The sequence below is a fragment of the Medicago truncatula genome, unplaced genomic scaffold, assembly GCF_003473485.1.
Source record: "Medicago truncatula cultivar Jemalong A17 unplaced genomic scaffold, MtrunA17r5.0-ANR MtrunA17Chr0c04, whole genome shotgun sequence".
Lineage (NCBI taxonomy): Eukaryota > Viridiplantae > Streptophyta > Magnoliopsida > Fabales > Fabaceae > Medicago > Medicago truncatula.
Window position 1 is genome coordinate 73921 of NW_024340365.1, and position 10432 is coordinate 84352.

A 10432-nucleotide genomic window follows, 5' to 3' on the forward strand; every position below is an offset into this window, starting at 1 on the left:
GAATTAGACAAGTCTTTATTTGTTTTCAGCTTTTCAATAGCATGCTTTTTCGGATTTTAAACTTCTTGGCATATACATATCTTATCGTCCATCTTGCGTCAACACGGCCATTAGCAATGAGTTTAATGATCTAGAACAGCAAAGGATTTCTGTCCAAGGGCAAAGGAAGAATTGACTGAGAAATGAGCAAGAAAAGCTGAGAACACGGTAAACGCATTGCAACACTTGAATATAAGATTGTAGAACTTCCACTTAATGATCTTGAAGTGGTGACGTCATCAGAAGCTGAACTTCATCAGAAGCTGAAAATCACCAGAAGCTGCAGTTCATCAGGAGATGCAACATAAAACTTCAAAGGTTGTTCAATGGATTTAATCTCGTCTAAAGCATTGCAGAAGATTGGAAAAGTGAAGCAACGGCTAGTTTGAAATGATTTGAAGGCGCTGGATGCTTGTTCTTCAAAGAGCGTTGACAAAGTACAATTGTACGAAGAGTACAACCACTACCTCCACTACTCTGTTTTTGTCTTTGCTACAAGACAAGAAAAACAGTTCAGCCTGCAACGATGTTCATTCACAATGGGAATGCATTTGAAATTGATTCTTCATAGGACAATGACCATATCAGGCAAAAAATCATTGGTGATTGATCAAAGCTTCAAACGACTTTATTTTGAATGAGCTAGCAATTCACAACGTCTCTTTCACATCTCTATATAAAGAAGTGAAGACTTAGAGATTGGCAGGGACTCAACAACAATTTAGAAAGTGCCAAAACTCTGTTGAAATTGTTATGCATTCAAAAGTTCACTTAGAATTTCTTATCAACTTTCATATCTTAGAAATTCTAGAGTCTTAAGAGTCTGTATCTGATTTGTATTGTGAACACCACTGATTGTATATCAAGTGTTCAACCTCAAATATTTTTCTTGTAATTCTGTTTGAATTAAGAAGTCTCTCGCAGTTGTGCTTGAGCATTAGAAGTCTTTTGATTGTGTTCAGGAGCATATGAAGTATCTTGCAGTTGTGCTTGAGCAATTTGAAGTCTCTTGCTAGTTTTAGCAGTGAGCAATTGTAATCAGATATTACATAGTGAACTCTCCTTGGAATTGCAAGGGGGACAGGACTGACTTTCGGTTTGTGGAAGGAACCTGTATAAATTGCTCTGTGATTTTCTTCCCTCTCTCTCTCTCTCTCTCTCTCTCTCTCTCTCTCTCTCTCTCTCTATATATATATATATATATATATATCTGTTTTATCCGCTGCATCTAGTTCTAAACATCACTTCAGAAGTAGAACTCTATCTGCTTCTGATCAGTGTTTTCAGCTTAGGAGAAAAAGCTAACACAATTCAACCCCCCTTCTTATGTTTTTCTCACCTTCAAAAACTTGGTCCATGATAGGCAGAGGGCTGAGCCCAACTTAGAAGAGGGAAATGTGTTAGTGGGCAAGAATGATACTAAGGCCAAAAAATGGAGAGTTTATGTAAGTAAGCAAAAGAAAGAGAACGTACAAAATGTGTGACTGCTTAACTGGCCGAGTTGGTTAGGATATTTTCCCAATAAATAGGATTGTAAGGGGAATTATTAGACATGCAATCATTTTCTTATCACCTTTTGGTTAGGCAGCGACTCACTCACTGAGGAGCTTTGCTCTGGTTGTTATCTTTCTTTGGTACTATTCCATAAATACAAATCAATCATTTCATCATCTCTTTTTATCTTTTTTTTATCTCTTCTCTAACAATTGGCCCGACCTACCCTTTTCATGCCCCCAAAAATGACTGATAGAATGACTGACGTAGAACACCGTTTAGATCGCTTAGAATCCAACCTTGATGGGTTGAAGGATGCCTTAATTGCTGAGATTAAGCGTGCTGTTGCGTCAACTGCTGTGTCAAAGGAAGCTTCCCAGAATATTGGTGTATCGGCTCATTCTTCCCTCGACGAGTTTCGACTCTCTACGAAGAAGGTGGAGTTGCCGTCGCTCACCGGCGATGATCCTGTAGCTTGGATAACTCGTGTTGAGACTTACTTTGAGGTCCAAAACATCTCTGAGGAAGTGCAAATTCAACTGGCAAAGCTGAGTATGGATGGTCCTACGATTCACTGGTTCAATTTATGGCGAGATTCGACGGAGAACCACACTTGGGAGAATTTGTCAGAAGCGATGATGGCCCGTTTTGGTGGTGGTCGTTTGGAGAATCCGTTTGAGGAATTCAAAGAATTAACACAAACTGGATCTGTGGAGGATTATGTTGCAGAATTTGATGGCAGAAAACCACCAGTGTTGATGCATTTCGTGGAAGGGGAAACACGGGTTGAAACAGTGGCTCAAGAGCTGCGTGATAGGGATGAAGCTTTGCGACAATTGAAGTACAATCTGCAATGAGGTCAGGAGCAAATGAAGTATCAGGCTGATAAGAAGCGCAAGGAAGTGCAATTTGAATTAGGAGACTGGATTTTCCTTAAACTCATAATAGGCAACAATCTATGGTTCAACGGATTCATCAGAAGCTGGCTCCAAGGTTCTTTGGACCTTACCAAGTGATCAAAAAGATAGGGCAGGTTGCTTATAAGTTACAACTTCATGCAGAGTCCATAATTCACCCTACCTTTCATGTTTCTCAATTAAAGAAGGCATTGGGCAATTATACCCCTTTGACGGAGTTACCTTCCAGTTTGGAGATAAGTTTGATGGGGGACAACATAAAAGAGAATGGTTAGTTCAATGGGAAGGGATGGATAATGGAGATGCGACTTGGGAAGAGGAATTGTTGTTGAAAAGTCAATTCCCTGATCTGAGCCTTGAGGACAAGACTGTTTATGATGGTGGAGGTGATGATAGGCAGAGGGCTGAGCCCAACTTAGAAGAGAGAAATGTGTTAGTGGGCAAGAATGACACTAAGGCCAAAAAATGGAGAGTTTATGTAAGGAAGCAAAAGAAAGAGAACGTACAAAATGTGTGACTGCTTAGCTGACAGAGTTGGTTAGGATATTTCCCCAATAAATAGGAGTGTAAGGGGAATTATTAGACATGCAATCATTTTCTTATCACCTTTTGGTTAGGCAGTGACTCACTCACTGAGGAGCTTTGCTTTGGTTGTTATCTTTCTTTGGTACTATTCCATAAATACAAATCAATTATTTCATCATCTCTTTTTATCTCTTTTTTATCTCTGGTCTAACAGTCCACTACATTTATACTGATTCATATTGTTCAAGTTTAGAAGCTCTTAACAAAAGCTTGTTGCGACTGAAAGATGGACATCAACACCAACATCTCAGCGAATATAAAAACACTAATTCAAAGGGATCCAATCCAATAATCTATCTATTTAAGAATTTTACAAGTCTATTGCATGGACCTTTACTAACTCCTCATTAAAAGCTCTGTTTAGATAAGCAGATTATAAACACCTTATCATGATAAGCGTTTATGCATATATAATTTCAACTCAAAAAAGTGTAATTTAAACTCAACTCCTCAGACCAAATGGGAGACTTATTGGTTATTTGAATCCAACTTAAATGACCAATAAGCTCACATAGCAGTGTAAATCGAATGTCTATCCTTCAAATAAATTCAATAGATGGGTCACCGGTAAAATTTGGCAAACAAAAACGTGAAACATCCTAACTTTTGTGCCTACCAATGTGAATTGTATTTATATGTATTTACTATATATAATCTATGCATACGATTATGTTTGAAGGTTCAATATTCTTTAGAATTTGTCAATTAAGCAAAAATATGGTACTTAATCGATTAGTACACATATGTTTGGTTGTTCATCCGTCTTCCTTAAAATCAAGGTAGAAAACTACGGATATAGTCTATAGTATCTCAGGTATGTATGTTCCTTAAAATCAAGGTAGAAAACTACGGTAAAAATCTATGGTACCATGGTATGCATGTCCATTATGATTATTCAAAAGCTATACTTTGTAACTCCTGCAAAATCACGGTGAATCTATATGATTCTCACATACCTACCATGATATCAAACATACTCAAAGTGGATGTTACACATTGTAGCTTGTGGAGATCACGGCTAAAGACCCCTATATCAATTAATCACGTCAAAGTTGATTGCTTAATTGTTACATCGATTAGGCATGTAGTTTAGTCAACTAAACTGCACTAAAAATCCCTTCTTCGTGAGACAAATAATCTTCATTGATAAAGCTTAATTGAATAAGTTGCTCATTTCAACATAAAATTAACAAGTAAAAAAAAAAACAAAAAATTATGACTCTATTTTGGGTCAGTCCTTTCTAAACCAAATTTCACTAAGTGCACCTTTTAATTCCTCAAAAAAACTAAGTGCACCTTTTAAATTAAAGTGCGGGACGAACAGACTGTTTTTAGATAAAGACAGACAACAATCTTGAATCAACCATATCTTGAATCAAGTACTATTTGCAAAAATAATCTAAGAACCGCAAAAAACAGAAAAGCAATTATGACAGTCAAAGTAGAATGATATCAGAGAAAATAAATTCAGCAGAACACTAACATATGATTAAAGGAACCAAGTACTATTCACCAAAAAAAGGGACCAAGTACCAAGTAGTATTAGTAACATCAAGTCATCAACACGCAGAGTTGTAGATAAATTAGCACACTAACAAAGAGCCAACTGCCACAAGGTACTTAATATTTAACACCAAAATAACAACTTTTCTATGTTTGATTTCAGTATAAATTTTCAGGCATTGCACAAGCTACATAGGATCAAAACTTCTACTTGCACAGACAAAGCTCTCTCCAAATTAATGTAGAAAATGGGAGCATATTTCAGCCAAGGGGACAAAAAAGAAAGTAAAGAGTGTAGACAATCTGTTCATACACGGTTCAAACTTAATTCTCCTGAAACTGATGACCACACCGGGTGCATGTGTAGAAAGTAGTTTGCCCTTCATCCGCCGATCTCATCTAAAATTAGGAAGATATAGATACATAAATTTTGAGTACCAAATAAGCTTCAAGTTAAATTGGCAAAGCTTCATTGTGAAGCCTAGTAATACCTGTCTGGTATAAAAGGCAGCTTCGCCATGACCACATTTTTCACATGTTTTGTTGACCTGTAAAGAAACATAACATTAGAACATGTAAACATCCGCTTAAACATCATGCCATTAAATATATATATATATTGCAGGATGCATTACCTTAGACAATTGCACCTTCTGTTCTTCAATTAAATCAATTCCAAGTTCTCTTCTGATATCCTGCCAACCAGAGAGTAGACAAGGATAATTTGCCAATAATCAATAACATATTAGTATGTGAATGTGTATGCGCTTAAAATCACATCACAATTTTTTCTATATTGATATCAAATCTTCAACCTAGGTTGATATTTCAAAAAGCTTAATTATTTACTCATACTTCTAAAACAGAGATCTTTTCACCATATATCCCACCAAGAGTCCAAGACAAAGCAAATCAAGGTATCATTTAGTTGCATGTACCAAAAAATACAGTTTATCGTAGATCTGTAAATTATATGTGCCTAGGTCATAGTGGAGGTGGATATAATCAATTTCATCTAAATACACCGGCATTGAACATAGCTGATATATGATACGAGGGGTATTGTGACTTTGTTCAAGAAGGGCTAGTCTCCAAAAAATAGAGAAGGAAGCCAAAATTAGAAGAAAGGAGTTTGGAGAAATTTTTCACGACTATTTTCATTCATCACTCATCAATATATTGATGATTATGTTGTCTGCGTTTTTGAAGCATCGTTTTCCCAATGCACATATCAGTAGACCCTATACCTAAACACCAAGTCATTCAACCATAAGAACTATAAGCCTAAGCGACATGACATAGTGATATAATCATATCATATGTTAGGAGATGGAAATAACATGGTTAAGCTTATCAATAAAAAAAATATAGCATACCTCAGCAGAAATTGTGTAACTTATTTCCTTTCCTTTAATATCTGAAAATTACAAGGACATTCAGTTAGGACGCATAATGGGACTCCTAAACACACAATATATTAGTTCACTTGAGCACAATATGAACTTATTCACAGCAAATTATATCTAAATATGCAAGGACAGTAACAGTAACAGTCTAACAGACGTGTACCACCACACCTAAGGAGTATCTAGCAGTAGATAGATAAATACATAAAATTAGATTTGATGTATATCATACGCATAAAAACATCACACAGATACTTTGTGAAAGCATAAGCATTAACAAGATGAGACATTTATTACAACTTAACAGGGGCACACGTTATGTTAAAAAGTAAGTACCTTATAGAATCATGAAGACTCCTCCATCAATATATCAAATCAAGACAAATCAAATAGCCCTTCGCAAACTAAAAAGTCACCTAATGTGTTATTTTTTGTTCTAGAGAGCCTAGCGGCCAAACTCACACACATTGAGTGCTGAGAAGGGGGGAATTGCGGGTACAAACTCGCGTCCCAGCATATTAAATGTGTCTGCACCCTTTCACCATCAGAGCTGTCACCTAATGTTATTTCCATATATGTGTGTAGTTGGCATTGTTCCTCTATATTATGTAGCCTAAACGATTTTTGCACCTTGCTTTTTCAAAATCAGAACAGTGTTTTGTTTCATTTCCATTAGTTATTTGATCACCTACACACCAAATTTTCCTTTCACACTTTCACTTAAGTTGTATAAGTACCAATCGAAATTTTGACTCACTATTCCCTAATTAGTAAACCATTTAAGCAATGATCGTGATAAGATAGAAGCATGTAATAATCAAATCAAAGAAAAAACAAACACAATGATAGATTATTTTGAACAGGAATAAAAAAAGGGTGTACCTTTTATGTTACACTTGGTTTTGCACAAGGGGCACAGTGCATAATCAGTTGAGGGAACTGTGAGCATTGTCCCACACAAGTGACAGAACAAAAAATCGCGACCACGTGAATACATTGGCACTGTTTGAGGTAACAAAGTATATTGTTGGTTGAAGTATGAAGTGAGTGTAGAGAGCTGAAGCTACTGCAAAAAGGGGAAGAAAACCGGTCTCAAAATAAAAACCCTAAAATCAGAAATCAAACCAGCACATCAGACGGGGGAAGATTCAAAAATTGAAGGGGAGAGGGACTCTGTTGTCAATAGCGGGCTAACGCGGCGCAATCGCGGCGCGGAGCGGCTGAAAACAGCCTAGCGCGTCAGAACGCGACCGAGTCGCGCGTTAGGCAAAAGCGGAACAAAACCGGGTTTCGCGGCCGTTATCCGGTGGAGCGGGGCGGACCAAAAGCGGGTCAAGGCGGCCGATTTTTACTTAAAACCACTTTTCAGGGTCAAAATCGTAATATCAAAAGTCAGAACAGCTGGATCTGAGGTCGAAATGAAAGAAGAATGAGAAGAAATGAAAGAAAAATGATGAAAGAAGGAGGAGAAATCTGGGAAAGAAGACTGATTCTGCAGATCTGGTTGTTTAAGCTTGCGGCGGCACTGTATTACATCTGACCGAACCTTGAAAACCTTTCATAAATGAATCGGGTTAAGATATCTCTCTTAATATAAGAAGGGAAGATGTTGTGGAAAACTTATTTTTGCCCATCAATGATTGGCTGCCACATATCACTTTTAAGGGTAAATTTTGTCTTAAAATTACTTTTTCTAACTAAATGACCTCACTTAACTACTATGATGTCATTTAACTATAAAAAGCTTATAGTTTGATTTATTTTGCTCTTCAAAAAGTCAGTTCCATTACATGCCAACTATAAGCCAGATTTTGATTGACACGGAATCCAATCAATGGAGCCAAATTCTCAATTTCAAAATTCAAACAGACTTTATATTTATCCTTCAATACTCATATTCTCTCATCTTTCTTTCATTTTCCTTTCCTCTTTTTTCTGACTTATTCTTATCTACATTTTTTCTTCTTTTCATTTCTTTAGCTTCATTTTCTTCTCTCATTGCAGGAAATTCTTTTTAAAACGAAGAACACAGACAGGTAAAATAATTTCTTTTCATCTTTACAAAACCATGAAAATGATCATTAAACTCATTATTTCTTTAATTTTTTATCTTCATTTTATTGTTGAGCTTCATATGACATTTAACAAACTATAGAATCTTCAACATCACATATGAGGCAAAACAAGAAAATGTATAAAGATGAGAAGTAAAAGAAAGAATACATATCCAAAAACAGTCCTAACACAATTTTACAATTATATCAACAACAAAAAAGCAAATATACAAAATATATTCATTAGAAAATTGTTTGTCTTGCAAACTTGTCAGCTGATCTAATGTTTATCCTTTCATTGGCAGGAAGATTCCAGATCACATACGAGCAATAAGGGAAGGAAAAAAAAAAAAAACAAAAAAAAAAAAAGAGCCCATAAATAAGAGATAGAGGGATGAGCAATTGAGAACATGGTTTAGTATCAGTTTGGTTTTATTTTTTTATGCATAACAATTTCGGCTTTGTAAATAAAATAAAAAAACTATTTTTTTAGTTAAACCACAACAAGTAAAGTAATAGCATAAAGTGAATCTTTTTAGAAAGAAATGAATATTATTTGAGTCATATTACAAGAAAATGTAAGTGAAATTTTTGTTAAATCATAACAAGTAATAACAGAGAGTGAAAAAAAAAATTCTTTTGATTTACAAATAAAATTTTTATTCTTCTGTAAAAAAAAATCCTAAATTCTGAAGAAAAAAAAAAAAGCTGTTCTATCAAAGATTCATTGAAAAAAGATTTTTGAAAACAGACTTTTTTATCAGTAGCATCAGAACTAAAAAAGATTCATCTACAAAAGAAATTTTTACATCTCTAGAAATAAAACAAAATCACATCCAATTTCATATTTGTATTGTTGTTGTTGCATGTAATGGAAACAAAATATGTAAAGAACTTGACCTTGATGAAGACAACCGCCCAGGTTTAAGTGTTTGTGTAAAAATTCTGACCCAGATCTGGAAAACACGTAAGCTCTTTCCCGGCGCGGTGGTTGCAAGCTCCGGCGTGGTGGTCACCGGCGAAGGTTGTCCGTTCCTGATTTTTTTTAAATGGGTTTTTTAGAGAAGATGGAGGGGACTCTTTTTATGGTGATGGATTTTCAAAAGCTTGTGCGTGGATGTCAAGATCTGGCCGAAAAGATGGTCGTAGGGAAATTTAAAATCATCTTTGAGTTGAAATAAATTTGATAGAGTATAATTACAGATGAAAAGGAGAGGATGCAGATGGTGGAGCAATGTAACGACCGACGGAGACACACTGAAGGAGGGAGGAGGAGACGGCGGCTAGGGTTTGTTTGAGAATGAGATAGTTTTCTAGATTTCTTTGGTGAAGAGAGAGAAAATTAACTTTGAAATAAATATGGTGTGTGTGGAATAAAGTTAAATGACAAAAAATAAAATAAAAAGAAAATTATAAAAATATACTCTAGGTTTGTACGAAATAGAAAGGGGTAAAGGGGTATAGACTTTTTTTATTGCAAAATTAGTGTAACATAATAAAAATAAATATAAATAATTTCTTTAAAAAAATAATAATAATTATTATTATTATTATTATTTCTTTATCAAATAATAAAAAAATAGTAGTAGTTTATTTAACCTCTAAAAATATAATTTAATAAATGTTATTTTACATACACGCGCGCATATAACGACGTGTTTTTTTACAAGATCTAAAGACGTGTTGTTACATTAATTAATTAATATTAAAATTTAATTTTTTTATATTCATAAAGACATAAGGTAAATAAATTTCATTGTTACATAAAAATAACGGTAAAACATCGATCGTTTGATACGTACAACATATCAAAGAGAGTAGTATTAGAAAAAAGAGTGATGTGTATAGATTTAAAGTGAGGCAGTAACAGACGAGGTATAAATAGTTTAAGAAACAAGTTTTAAAAAAGAGTGACAAAATATATTATACAAGGGTCAACTCATCATCGCTTCAGAATTTTAAAATAATTGTTGTAAATGAGACAAGTTGTCACTGCGCAAAATTTTTAAAAAATTATTATAAACAAGACATGCCGATATAAATTTTAAAATAAGTATTGAACATATTTTGGTAGTGGTCGGGGTTTGAACCCCGGACCTTGCATATATTATGCATTATCCAAACCAATTGAGTTAAGCTCACGAGGACATAAGTATTGAACATATGATTTGTCATCACTGATATGTATTATAAAATAATTATTATACACGAGACAAGAGATACATTGATATATATTATTAAACCATAATGTAAGTGAAAAACTAACTTAAAAAAATAATAGAATTATACACGGCATTTGTTATCATTGAGTACAAAGGCTTAAATATGCAAACTGTCCCTGTAATTTGGGCTCATTTTGATTTTCTTCACTGTAAAAAAAAAATTAATTACATCCCGGTAAAAAAAAATTTGTTTTAAAAATAATTTTAATTTT

At 34.5% G+C, this 10432-nt stretch overlaps 1 protein-coding gene across 2 annotated transcripts; it reads right to left on the reverse strand.

Moving 5' to 3' along the window:
- Positions 1–4521: 4521 nt before the first annotated feature.
- On the reverse strand, positions 4522–9363 carry LOC120577857 (DNA-directed RNA polymerase I subunit RPA12). 2 transcript variants are annotated; one of them, XM_039829745.1, is made up of 6 exons: positions 8899–9363; positions 6827–7010; positions 5915–5955; positions 5174–5233; positions 5030–5086; positions 4522–4937 (listed from the first exon to the last, which is right to left on the reverse strand). In XM_039829745.1, the coding sequence occupies exons 2-6, from the start codon at positions 6939–6941 to the stop codon at positions 4863–4865; spliced, it is 348 nt and encodes a 115-aa protein (XP_039685679.1). In that variant the 5' UTR covers positions 6942–7010; positions 8899–9363; the 3' UTR covers positions 4522–4862. The 2 variants fall into 2 exon arrangements, with proteins under 2 accessions (XP_039685679.1, XP_039685677.1); XM_039829743.1 differs by lacking the exon at positions 8899–9363 and having other exon boundaries at positions 6827–8445.
- Between the last annotated feature and the right edge of the window lie 1069 nt (positions 9364–10432).

Bases quoted from the DNA above. Each gene is read 5' to 3' on its own strand.
- LOC120577857 (XM_039829745.1), bottom strand. From the start codon at position 6,941: ATGTATTCACGTGGTCGCGATTTTTTGTTCTGTCACTTGTGTGGGACA. The intron at 5,234-5,914 runs GTATGCTATATT...TCTGGTTGGCAG, and splicing joins GTTACACAATTTCTGCTGAG to GATATCAGAAGAGAACTTGG. The intron at 4,938-5,029 runs GTATTACTAGGC...TCCTAATTTTAG, and splicing joins CTGCCTTTTATACCAGACAG to ATGAGATCGGCGGATGAAGG.